At 59.3% G+C, this 12,732-nt stretch overlaps 1 protein-coding gene across 3 annotated transcripts in view; it reads left to right on the top strand.

Moving 5' to 3' along the window:
- The window catches only part of NDUFA10 (NADH:ubiquinone oxidoreductase subunit A10), a 51,832-nt gene that overhangs the window by 37,716 nt on the left and 1,384 nt on the right, over window positions 1-12,732 (top strand). Inside the window, exon 10 of one of the 3 annotated variants that reach the window (XM_086720116.1) lies at window positions 4,137-4,175. The exons of the other annotated variants lie outside the window; for them this stretch is intronic. Within the exon in view, the coding sequence (XP_086576242.1) occupies window positions 4,137-4,160 (24 nt within the window). The 3' untranslated portion in view covers window positions 4,161-4,175. Of the gene's footprint in view, window positions 1-4,136; window positions 4,176-12,732 lie in introns of those variants that run through there. 3 annotated transcript variants of the gene reach the window in all.

Genomic DNA, 12,732 nt, shown 5'->3' with positions numbered 1-12,732 from the left:
GGACGCGAAGTTCATGCTCTGTGGGCATATATCTGTGGGCGTTTGGTGAGAGTCCATCCTAAATACAAGATGCCCACTTCAGTTTGAATTCAGATAAGCAACAGCTACTCTTTTGGTGTGAGTATGCCCCGAACATTCCGTTCCTCGGGGCAGCCGGGACTGTGCGGGGACTCTGGGCTCCCACGCCAGGGTGAGGACTGACCGTGGCCGCCCGGGAGCTGTGCTGCGTGTCCGTAAAGAATCCCCTTCCCACACGGCCCCGCGGCCCTGCCTGTTGTCTCTGGGCGGCTCTCCAAATGTCCCCGGGGCAAGGAGGCCACAGCCCGCCATCCTGCCTTCCGGTCTGCTCTTCGCTCTCAGCCCCTGTTGTTGCTTGCGGAGCTCAGCAGTGCATTTAAAGCATTTCCAGAGGTTTTACATCAAGAGCTTTCTCCTGGCGTTGGGGCTGTTGCCTTGCTGGAAATGGAAAGCCGCTGGGTTCCCACGGGATCTGAACGCCGGCTTTGGTGCCGGTGCTTCCCGTGTCCGTGCTCCGGGGCGTCTGAGTCGGAAGCTCCGTGTCTCTCTGTGCTCAACAGGTGTTTGCCTGGTGAACCCCCAGGACAGGACTCATTCAGTGCCCGACCCGCAGGGCATAGAAGGGAGACCTGGCTGGTGAAGGAACTCCGTCTTCTGTCATCATCCGAGAATCCCAGGCAGAGGGTGCCCTCGGGCATCTCGGGAGCACGAAGATACTGTGAGCAATGACGGCTTACCCCTGACTCTGGCTGCCGTCCCTCCCCCCAAACCGTCATCATTTTACGCTCACTCACCGCTCGGCAAATATTTATTGTTCCGGGCACTGTTGTAAGCGTTGGGGCCACATCTGGGACTAGAACAAAAGCTTGCTCGCAAGGAGCCTGCATCCTGGTTGGGGGAAGGCGGGACAGACCATAAACACGTATGTAGCGGGGCGTCTGAGTGCCGCGGGGCAGAGATGAAGCTGTCTCCGGTGGGAGCTGCGCTGAGAGAGGGCGCCCGCACGGGCAGGTGACCCCTGCACCTGCAGGCTGGGCACGGAGCCCCCGCCCGTGAAGCGGAGCCGGTGGGGCGGCGGGCGGAGCTGGAGGTGAGGTGGGAAGGTAGCAGGGCGGGGTCAGAGGGGGCTGGGGGCCGTGCTGTGAAGACTGGCCTGATGTGTTGGTGAGACCGGAAGCCAGCACGGTGTTTTGAGGGTGATCGCGTCTGTATTACGCGCGGGAAGGATCGCTCCGCTTGATGCTCTGGCCCTCGAGCGGGGGCAGGGAAGAGGGGTGTTTGAGGAGTCTGGGTGAGACGTGGTGGGGCCTGGCTCATGTGCCCTTACCCGAGGGCCCCCTTCCCCGCTACAGGTTTACAAGGAAGGACGCTGTTGTTGAAGGGTTCAAGTGCAGGAGAGTGGTCAAGGGAGGGCTGTGACCGCGGGGGCAGGCGCCTCGGGCAGGCGCTGGGCGTGGTGTTTGTCTCACTGCGTTTCTTCGAGCCGTGTTGTGGGTGTGGTGCCGGGTGCAGGTAGAGACGACGCTAGGACTCGTGCTCTGAAGCGGATTGGCGGTGACGTGCCAGCTGGGCGTTTGTAGGACACACACAGCTGCTTGTTTTGACAGCGGGCTTCATTGTGGGGCCTCGGGCACACTTATTAATGGATCCTGTGTTCACTGAGTGAACCCAGAAAAGGTGTCTCACTAGAGAACTTTCCAGGACCAGCTGGACACCGAGGACGCCTGTCCCCTCTGCATGCTGGAGTGGCGCTCTCGTGTGACTGCCTGTCGGTCAGGCCATCCTAGGGGACGCTCGTGGAAGCAAGTCCGCCCAGCTTTGTGAAGCACGAGGACCCCTGGGGGCACAGTGGGGGCACAGGGTTCGCCCCCGCTGAGCTCCTGTACCTGCTCCCACGCTGTGTTCTGACCACTCAGCCAAAGCATTTCAGCCCCGTTCTCCTTTTCAGGCTCACACTTTCTGTTTTCTTAACGTTCGATCGAAGTCTGCAGTTGCAGTGACAAGTACCATCGGCATGGCTGTTTGAACTGATGACCCGTTGCCCTCGGAGGGTGGGGGGCAGGGGAAGTACCATGGCCCCCGGAGGAGCTGCCCCTTCCCCGCAGCGTGTGGGCCTGGGGCCTGGGCCAACAGGAGCCGCCGTGGGAGGAGGGGCGGGGGAGGAGGGCTGGTGAAGCGGAGGAGCCCCCGGAGCCGGCCCAGCCCCCGCGGCCGAGGGCACGGCGCCTGTGTGGGTGCTGTGGGCAGGTCGGGGTGGTGTGGGCTGCTGGCCCTCGACCGAGAGTTTGGGCAGAGTGGTGGCAGTGGGCTTTCCCATATTTTGTTTTATCTCGAAAGGCCGAGATCTCAGTGTTTTTGTGGCACAAGGGCAAGAGCCAGCAGGAAGTGAGGGAGAAGGTATGGGAGGGTGGGCGCAGCAGGTGGGCAGAGACTGCAGGGGTGCAGAAGGGGTCGCCGGCTCACCGAGCAGGTGTGGCCGCCCTCAGGGCCGTGGGCACAGTGCGCAGGCGGGCCCCAGCGCCTGCAGGAGCGGTCGCCCTGAGCGGGAGTGGACACCACTTCGTGAGATCTGGTGGGTGAGGCTCTTTCGCGCCAGAGACCCCTGCCGATGGGCCGCTGGCCCAGTAGAGGACCTGCCTGCGGGGGGCGCGGGGCCCGACAGGCTCCGTCCAGCTTCAGGTGAGGACAAGAAGAGGTAGAAAGGACTTTCGTCAGTCCTTTATGCTGAACCACGGGCTTCACTTGGGATTACTCACTGTCTACAAGAAAGCCTCTGAGGTGAGTTTTAGACTCACCTTTCGGGAAAGGCAGGGCTCAGAGATCAGCTCCAGCGGCACCCTCCTAAGGAAGGGCGTCAAGGGCGGAAGTCTGGGGTGATGGTTCGGAAGACGCCGTCCTGGCTGGCGAGGGCCTTGGCGCCCTCCTGGTGGTCGGCAGTGAGAAGGAGAGGGGCTCTGAGGGGACGGCTGGGGTGCAGGCAGGAGGGTCCCGGGGCAGGGGTGAGAGCTGAGAGGGCTGACAGGGAGGCTGCAGTACGAGGGCGGCCAGTTGTGAGCTGTGGGCGAGGCCCCGTGCTGCTGCCCCAGGAAGGCAGCGTTGTCGTTATTCCCATTTGTAAACGAACCGCCTGGCACAGAGGTTATCTGCTGTTGGGGGCGGAGGTTCCCGGAGGACGCACTGGGGCTGCGTCCCGTCAGCCAGCCCTTCGGGCACAGCAGCCACACGGGGGCCGCCGGGGTGGCTGGCGTGCAGGCGCGTGTGCGTGAGCATTTCCGGTTTAGCTGTGTCGTGACCTGGGGGTGCAGACTAGTGAAGACAGACCTGAAATTTCACAGGAATAGGATTTTTTAGTTTTCGTCTGGTTTTGTTGATCCTGTGACCTCGGCGTTTGCTCAGCTCTCTCGCTGGCTGGGGTCCGGGTCCTTTGAGGTGCCTGCCACACTCCGGGTGACTGCCTGTCTCCAGTTTCTCCCGAAGTGATGTTTGCAGAGGGGCACGCGTGCCTGGAGTCTGAGAATATCCATCCGTGCTCTTTCTGTTCACCCGGTCCCCTTCGGTACTTGGAACGGCCGGGGCCCTCTCGGGGGGGTGCTGATGTGTGCGAAGCAGCCTACTAACTTTTGAAAGTCATTTTTCAGACACTGTATTGGGTCACTTTTTATTTCCGTGCAGCCCTTCCTTAGGGCAGACAAGCTGTGAATTGGTTTCCACTTTACCGATTCAGTGTCTTTTCAATTTAGGGAGGCCAGATGCTATTAAGATACGGCGCTCCCTCCACCAATCCGATTGTTCCAAGACAGTTGCTAGGACAACGGTCTTCTGCTTCCTCTCCTGCTGTTTCTGTTTCTCCACTCTCTCAAGTTGTCTTCACCGCAGCACCAAGTGACCATGTTTCAGAACAGAGACGGTCAGTCACTCCAGCATGCTAACACCGCGTGCTCTCGCTCCTGTGAGATTCCCTTTGATAAAGACAGACGTGCAGTGACCAGGAGCCGTAGCATCCGTCACGTGAACACGCTCGGGAGGAGGGGTGCAGACGTTTAATTGTTCTGCGCTTCCTCTCGGCACGTAAGCCTCAGTTAGAACTTACTCTGCTACGTGTGTTTGTCCAAGTGCAGATTCTCAGCGTGGACGTTGTTTAGTTGAGCGCGTAGAGTGCTCTTCAGCCTGCCCTTCGCCCGTCGGGGCTGGAAGACGCGCGGAGACGTGCGCTGCGAGTGCCCCTGCACACGCTGCCTGGAGAGCGCGTCCCCGAGACTCCGCATCGGTCCGTGTGCCCCGTGACTTCGAGTCCCGCGTGTGAGGATAACACGTGTCCCCCGGGGAAGACCGCTAGCGCACGACGCGGGCTTTTCACCAGGTGCTTTCCCCTGAGTGAAACTGCGGATTGTCACGTGTTATCTGAGGCTCTGCTGGTGGCAGGTCACGGGGAAACGCCTTAGCACGCAGCCTGACAAAGCCCGGGTGCCCGGACTTGGCGGTGCGCTCAGTCGATACTTTTGTTTTTGGGTTTCTAGAAAGAATACTGTTTTCAGGTATTTAAGCTAGTGCTTGAGTTGGGGCCTTTTCCACTCACTGCTCACGTGAGTCCTTGCGAACACACGAGTCTGTGGTGCCTCTGGCAGCGGGTTTGGCCGCTGAGTGTGGATGTGTTTGTAATAGGCTGTGGTGTTTGTGCTAAAGATAGAAGGCACTTGTTCTTTAAAAGATGGCTTTTGAAAATTGTCTTTGATAAAATGAGATTTTGAGGGGGGAGTTGATTTCAGAGTTTCATCCTTGATTTATGCTTAGCAGTCATGGAAAATCAGGGAGATTGTATATCAGAGAAGTGCCTCTACTAAATAATTTCTACCACGCTCTTTGAAATTAATGAAAAATTCTTAGAGTCCATTAGCATTTCTACGTAATAATGGGAAATAGACATCGGAAGTTGGAATCCCGGGGTCACTCCAGACTTACCGAGCCGGCAGTGCATCTGGAAAGAGCAGAGTCCGTCGTAGCCGGTATAACTCACGTCCCGGCTCTCGTGGGGTGAGGCGGGTCCAATACAAGGAGGGCTTCATTTGATCCTTTTAAAAAAATTCACCTCTCGACAGTAATACGACAAAGGATTTGAGGCCAGAATTCCTGCCTGTGTTCTAGTTCTCTGGAGAGCCGCTAAGAGACTGTGAGCCTCAGTGAGCGCCCTGCGGTGGCCACTGAGAGCCAGGGTTCCCGACCGGACTCTGCAGGAAACACAAGAGGAGGTGGGAAAGCCTGGGCGTCCACCCTCCCAGGCCAGCGTGGAGCGGGGACCGTGCCCCAACACATGCCCAGGCGTCTCTATTCTAGAAACTTGAGCGGCACAGCATGATACACCAGGACTGGCAGATAAACAGAAAATCGGAGGGAGTGAATAGAATTTGGTAAAACTCAGGAAAGGCAGCATGTGGTCGAGAGAGACAAAGCTACTATATCGTTTTCCAGAGTTAGCAGCGGGGAGGACTTCCTGTCTGCTAACCCACTCCCGGTGTCCCGGAAGATGATCCTGACTTGAGACCCGCGGTTCTAGCCTGCCGCTTGCAGCCCAGTGGCTCGGGCAGGTCACGTAACATCTTGTCAAGTAGGGACGGCGCCCGCCTGCCCCTCGTGGCGTCGGGACGTGTGAGGCGGTGCCGGCGGCGGGACTTGGTGACCATCGCTGGCGTCGATAAGTAGGCCGGTGACTGCCCTGGGCGTCGCTTTGAGATGAGTGCCAGGAGGAGAGTCTGCGGACGGGTGCAGGGGCTCCTAGGGGACAGGGAGGGCTCGTGGGGAGAGGGGCAGGAACCGGGGAGGAAGAGCGGCCCGGGGAGGCACCCCAGAAGAGCAGGAGCGAAGAAGAGGCAGAGGCCCGGACAGCCAGTTGTCAGCTGCTCCCTCGGGGAGGTGCCTGTGCGGGAGGTGGGGCCGGCTCTGTTCCCCGAGCACCAGTGTTCTAGTCTCTGTCACAGACGGGGGCCAGGGCACTTCCTTCCCGGGAGGTGGTGATGGAGCAGGCCTGGGGGAAGGGGGAAGGGGGAAGCGGGGGGGGGGGGGTGGGGGGGAAGCAGGGCTGCAGGAGCCAGAGCCTGGCCCAGAGAGGGCCGCGCAGTGAGCCACTGGGGAGAGGCGAGGTCTCTTCCTGCTGGGAACCTGCTCTCCCGCGCCACGCGTCGACGCTGTAGCAAGTGAGGGTCAGATTTGCATCGTTTTCTCTTTTCCTGCTGCTTTTGGCTTGGTTGATAATGGTCTGTACTTCTGTTTTATTTCCGCTGTTGACTCAAACGCTACACCCGTCTCACCATTAATGACCGCTCCGGGCCGCTCCAGCACACGCCTGTCCCTCGCCACGTGAGCGGCCCGTCCTGTCCTGCCAGGCCACACGGAACGCAGGCGCCTCACGGGGGCGCCTCCCGCCCAGCTCCTCCCGCCTCTGCCGGGTTGCTCCCCTGCATTTCACATTACCCGTGTCGGTAGCCTCGTGACCTGTTGTTGTTATCTCAGCTTCAAACGGTCAGTTCTCTGTGAGAGAAGTGAGAGGTTCTTCGTGACCCGCCACCCGCCCCGTCGCTCCCTTCTCTGTGCTCTCGCGCTTTGTGGTCCCAGGCTTCCGTCTGGCGGCTCTCTCGTGTGGCCTGAGCCCCCTCCGTCGCTGGTGCTTACGGCACGGGTCTGCGGGCAGCACGTCCTGTGAGCTCTTGCTTGAAGAAAGAGAAGAACCAGCTTCAGCTGCACCTTCACAGACACGGGCGCCCGGAGAAGAATCCCGGGTTGGCGCGCGTCCCCCCCGACCCGCTGAGGCCCCGTGGATCCTGGCCACACGGCTTCCGTGGACGAGTGTGAGGTCCCGCTTGCCCGCGGCCCTCGTGTCTCTTGCTCTCTGTCTTTGTCACCGCTTCCCAGCCACTTCGTCGCGACGCGCCTCCGCGAGCTGTCGTGTCCCGCCTGTGCGCGGCGCTCGCTCGGTCTCTGTAGCATCTGTGAGCACACTTGGGCCCTGTTGCCCCGGGTGTTGTCTCTCACCCCTTCTGGGGGCTCCGTGCACAGACGTTGTCCGACTTGACGGTGACCCAGAGGTCACCGAGATTCTGTTTGGGGCCTTTTTGTCTCTGTGCCTTACTTTCAGTTCCCCGTTTCCTCGTGTGTGTGAGACACGCTGGCAGTTCCCTGGTGTTCGTTTGGGTCCTCCGAGGAACAGAAGCCAAGATGGGATTAAATTGTCCAGACTGTTGGGAGACACCCATGAGGAGTAAAGGGCAGAGATGCGAGGTGCAGGGGGAGCCTTTAGTCCTCCGCTGCATGCCGTCCGTGACCGGAGAGGGACGGGAGGAGCGTGGTGTAGCAGCCGTGCAGGATGGACCTGGCCAGGTGGACGAGGGAGAGTCCCACGGCCCCCACAGACAGGCTGGCCTGGACCCTCTGTGGCTCTGAGCTGAGGGCCGAGCGCCTTACCAGGGCGTGGCCTCGGTGCGAATGGGGTGGTGGACCACAGGGTCGGCGCGGGGGCGGTGGGGACATCTGAGCCACACGCTGCTGTGACCACCACCCCCGTCAGGTGGAATCTTATTTCAGAAATCCTATTTTCTTTTAACCCTAGGATTTTTATTTGTTTCTTTTTATGTTTTCTAGTTTTCTCATTATTTTCATTTTTCATTTAATTCCTTGAGGAGGTTGAATATTTTTATAATAGCTGTTTTAACGGTCTTGTTTCCTAATCCGTCATCGTCATTGTCTGACGATTTGTCTGAGCCTGATTTGTTTTCGCCCCTAATTTGTTTTCCCCTGGTTACAGGTTATGTTTTCTTTCCTTCCTTCCTTCCTTCCTTCCTTCCTCCCTCCCTCCCTCCCTCCCTCCCTCCCTCCCTTCCTTCCTGTTTATATTTGAGAGAGAGCAAGCGGGGAAGGGGCAGAGAGAAGGAAAGAGAGAATTCCAAGCAGACTCCACCTTGCCAGCACAGAGCCTGATACGGGGCTTGAACTCACAAACCAGGAGATCACAACCTGAGCCGCAACCAAGATTCAGACACTCAACCGACTGAGCCACCAGGCGCCCCAAGTTACATTTTCCCTTCACGTGTCTAGAGACTTTTCAGTGGTTGCTCTGTGTTGTTAGTTCTACGTTTTTGAGTACTAGATTTTGTTTCATTCCTCTGAAGAGTGTTAGAACGTTTACTCTGCCAGCCGGAGGTAACTGCAAATCAGTTTAACAAGCTTAGCTTTTTGGTGAGTCTCAGGTAGCCTGACTTCTAGGGAAGGATTAGCCCGATACGTGGGCGTGGCAGGCCTTGGCTGCCTGGAGCTCAGTCACTCACGGCCTGAGGGGAGCACCTTGCAGCCCCCAGAAATGCTCTTTCCCTCGGATGGCCCTCTGCCTGCCTCCGGGAGCGTCATCTCACGCGTGCACGGACGTGCCCAGCCGCAGACCCAGTGGGTCACTGCGATGAGCCTCTTTCCTTGCCCGGGGCCTCCCTTCTAGCTCTCTGCCCACAGATGCCAGCCACCCTGACCTGTCTGTCCTGGTGTGGATTGGTCCGGTGGCTCTCACGTGGTCCGTCCTCAGTGGCAGAGCACATATGGCTGCTCGCCGGGCCCCTCACCGGGCCCCTCCCCCGGCCCCTCCCTTGGGCACATATCCCCACTGCCCCCCTCTCCTGGGCACATACGGCCCCTCACCCGGCCCCTCTCTGGGCAGAGAGGCGCCACAGTCAGTCTGCAGACAAGCAGCATGACCGACTTCCAGCCAAACCGTGTTTTCCCCGAGCACAGTCGTCAGGCTGGAGGTGGTCTTCGGGTCCCGGCACTAGGCCGTCCCCGGCACTGGGCCAGCAGCCTGTGTTAAGTGCACAAGGACACGTGGAAGCCCAGAATCGCCCCCGTGGGGCAAGCCGTGGCGTCACAATCTGGGCCGGCGGCTTCCGCGCCTTCTGAGTGCTGTGTCAGCATCCGTCTGCTCACCGTTTACTTGCCCTCGAGTGAGCAGCCCCCCTTCTACAAGTGTACCTGAAACACGGAAACCTGGAGGCACGCATCGAAGATGGTTTCTCTCCAGGAAAGCCTCAGGAGCAGGTTGGCCCACGGGCTGCACACGGGAGGCAGTTGTGGCCGGCGGCCTAGTGAGTGGAATGGAGTCCGAGCCAGAAGACGTGGGTTCGGATCCTAGTCCCGTGCACACTCTAGCTGTTTGTCCCTGGGCTACTTAGCCTTTCTTTTAGAGAGAGAAGAGAAAGGACTGCACGTGCTATGAGCTTCAGAAGGTGTGGAGTGTGCAGTTAGCTCAGCTCTCCTTCCTTGGCCCCCGGCCCCTGGGCCCCTAAGAGGCAGCCTGTGAGAAGTTTCTTTTGAACGTCCCCTTCCAGGGGTCGTGTGCTAGCAGTGCATGCGTGTGTGCGTACTTTTGTGCCTGTGTGCGTGCACGCGTGTGTGTGTGTGTACGTGCGTGTGCCTGTATGCGTATATGCATGCATTTGCGCATACATGTGTGCGTGCAAGTGTATGCGTGCGTGTGCATGTGTGTACGTGCCTTGTGTGTGCATACGTGTGTGTGCGAGCGTGCATGTGTGGGGGGGGGGGAGGCTGTCCAGTAAGCTGTCATGTGCTGTTTGCCAGGAGGGTCAGGGATCTCACAGTTCTCACCGTTATAAATGTTAGTTTAAATTACACATGACCGTCTGACACGCAGATTTTGCACAATTAAATCATTTGGGGAAATCGGGAATGATTTTGCAAATACATACTTTGGTATTCGTGTCTTTTCCCATCTCTTCCGTGCCAATCAAGATGATGCCAGTGGGAACAAGACCTGGGCCTGGGGAGGAAACCACTGAGCTGCGGACAGCCTCGGATGCCCACGTCCTCGGTCTCTGGACTGCGAGGCTGTGCGCCCCCCAACACCCCGAGGAGGGCTGCCCAGGGGGAGCTCAGGTGGAAGGCCACCCTTCTGCCTCCTCCAGGACATCAGTGCCCGCTCTGTGCCACTCAGCCGAGCCTCCTGCTTGTTCCTGGCTCTTCCCAGTGCCCAGCCCTGATTGCCAGGTTTACGGGGGCACTGAGCCCACTCATCACGGAGAGCCCCAGAGGTGGGCCGGCTCACCACAATATCGGGCACCGGGCAGCTTGGCCACTTTTCTGGAAGAGTTTGTGTTTGTGGTTTGCTGCAGTGTTTTCTTAAGGAAATTCACTTTTTGATTTTTTTTTTAACGTTTATTTGTTTTGAGAGAGAGAGAGCACGCGTGCACACGTGAGCAGGAGAGGGGCAGGGACAGAGCATTCCAAGCAGGTTCTGCGCTGTCAGCGCAGGGCCTGATGTGGGGCTTGATCTCAGGAACCTTGAGATCATGGCCTGAGCCGAGATCAAATCGGATGCTTAACCGACTGAGCCCCACCCTCAGGCGCCCCTAAACTTTTTGATTTTTAATGGTAAATGGAAAAGGTGGGGAAACAAATTCCTGAGAGTATTAAACCGGCACAGCGCCGTGACTTCAGAGGACAGGTGTGTGCAAGATTATCCTCAGCTCACATGTCCCACGTGGAATTTCGGAGAGGGAGCCCTGAAGGCTTGAGTTCCTAGGTCGTCTTCCTTCCTCCCTCGCCCCGTGCACACGCAGCGGTCCTCAGGCCCGGTCAGCAGGTGGCCCCCCCACACTTCACAGGTAACGCTTCATGGGATGTTTTCAGAGTGAAGAGGGGGCCTTCCGCTAGTCAAAGTTTCTTCTAAGATATTTTCCCGTGCATGAAGAACAAACTAAGACCAGAAGTAAGTTCAGCTGGGAGAACCAGAAAACAGACCGGAACATCAGCGGCTTGAGGAAGATAGGTGGTCATTTGTCCTGTACAGGCTGGAGGTTTATACTCGGGAGGCGCTGGGCAGCTCCTGTCTACAGAGTAGTCCGGCTAGCGTCCCCGTCACCGAGGGGGTGGCCCTCGTCCGGGGATGCGCACCTACAAGCCTGTGTGCGCTAAGGGGTGGCCGGGCCCGGGGAGGTGTCGCTCTGGTGCCGGTTCCTGAGCGGTGCCGCTGCGGGGCTGTGTTTTCTCACATGACGAATGTGAACTGGGTTCTGCTGGTTTGCAGGTCTATTTAAATGAGCAGACGCAGCTATGAAGTAACGTGTAAGCAGCTTATCTTGTGCTCCCGCGGTGTGAAATGTTCCGAATGGAAATCCTCCCTGGGGTCTCTGTTGGCTTACATGCACTGGAAAGGGACCCTGAGGATCTGGAATCAAAGGCCAGTGAAACCGCGCCCTGAGATGTCCGGGGAGCAGGCTTCACGAGGCAGTTAGCAGATACTGGCCAGACTCAGCAGGTTTGACGTTCTGCTAGTTTTTGTTTGCTCCGTGGTGGGAAACTGGATTTGCGAGGAGGAGGACAGAGCCAGCTGTCGCCTGCCCAGCCTGTCCTCAGCAGGTGCTGCCATGAGGGCCCGTGTGGCAGATGCCAGCACGAAGGGACACCTTGACCTCAGAAACCCGGGGGCTCAGCCGCGCGGGTTTGCCGCGGGGTCGGGCGGGTCAGCGCCTCGGTGCTCTTGCGCGGAGACGCCGGCGCTGTGTTGTTCGCCTGTGGCGCTGCGGCGGGTGCTCAGAGAGAGGCCGTCTTCCGGCAGGTGCGCTCTCCTTTCCTGCTGCGGCTTGGTGCCCGGACGGCCGTTTGCTGGGTGTTTCCGGATGGCGCCCGGCCTGCCCTCCCTCCTTGTTCTTGCTCTCAGCGGGCCACCTGCTGGGTGGCGGGGGCCTGCCCTCGGATCTCCGCATGGCCCTGTCTCTGGAGCCTCGGACCCAGCCTTCCAGGGCCCCGCACCATCTCCACGAGGTGCCCCGGGGCTGCTCCCGTGCGGTGTCCACAGCCCGGCCGGGGCCCCCTTCCCCGGGGACATCGCCTGTCCTCCCCCTGCTCCCCTCTATTTACCCAGGACCTTGAGCCCTTCGGGCCCAAGGAGGCCAGAACGGCATCGGTCCCTGCGGCCCTCGCCCGTGGCACTCTCTGCACCTGTTCCAGCCCAGCGACCACCATACACCCAAGTGCTTGTCAGAATCAGAGAGCAGAAGAGCTCACCTCTTCCTGCCGCTTCCGAGTCCTGTAGCTCGCACAGCGGCCCCGGGCGCCCGCCTCTCCCCGGGGTGTCCCCCGTTCTCCGTGCTGGGCTGGCCCGCAGCGCCGCCATGGGCTGTGGGCGTGTCACGCGTGCTCCCTTGCCAGTCTGCCCCCGAGACTCTCAACTCCTGGAGAGCTGGGTCTTGTCCTTTGTTTTCCTCTTGTGTTCCCGGAGTGCTCGTGGCACCTGGGTAGGGCCCCATTAGCAGGGTGCCCCGGGCCTGAAAGTAGAGATGGCCCACGCTTGTCTCCTCTACCTGTGTGCCAGCTCCCTGCTCACCCCTCCTGCCAGTGCCCCGGTGGCCGGACCTCCGCTGCCCGCTACAGAATCCCCCCGCAAACCTGAGGCTCCAGTAGCCAGGAGAGAACATGGGCCGGGGGCCTCAGAGCTGGTCGTCAGGGCTGTCTGGCCTTGGGAGTGGTGTTCAGGGCCTTCACGGACACGCTGCCCACATGCCCCTCTGTGGTTCCCCTCGCTGTGGCTGCAGGTGGATGCCTTTTGCTGATCAGGATAAAGGAAAGACTGATTTATTTATTTATTTGTTTGTTTAAGTTTATTTTGAGCGTGAGAGTGATCAGAGGAGGGGCAGAGAGAGAGGAAGAGAGAATCCCAGGCAGGCCCCA

This window comes from Puma concolor, chromosome C1 (assembly GCF_028749965.1).
Source record: "Puma concolor isolate L17-30 chromosome C1, mPumCon1.1.hap2, whole genome shotgun sequence".
NCBI classification, from domain to species: domain Eukaryota; kingdom Metazoa; phylum Chordata; class Mammalia; order Carnivora; family Felidae; genus Puma; species Puma concolor.
The sequence above is the reverse complement of the archived record's forward strand: the minus strand, read 5'-3'. Positions and strand labels throughout refer to the sequence as shown.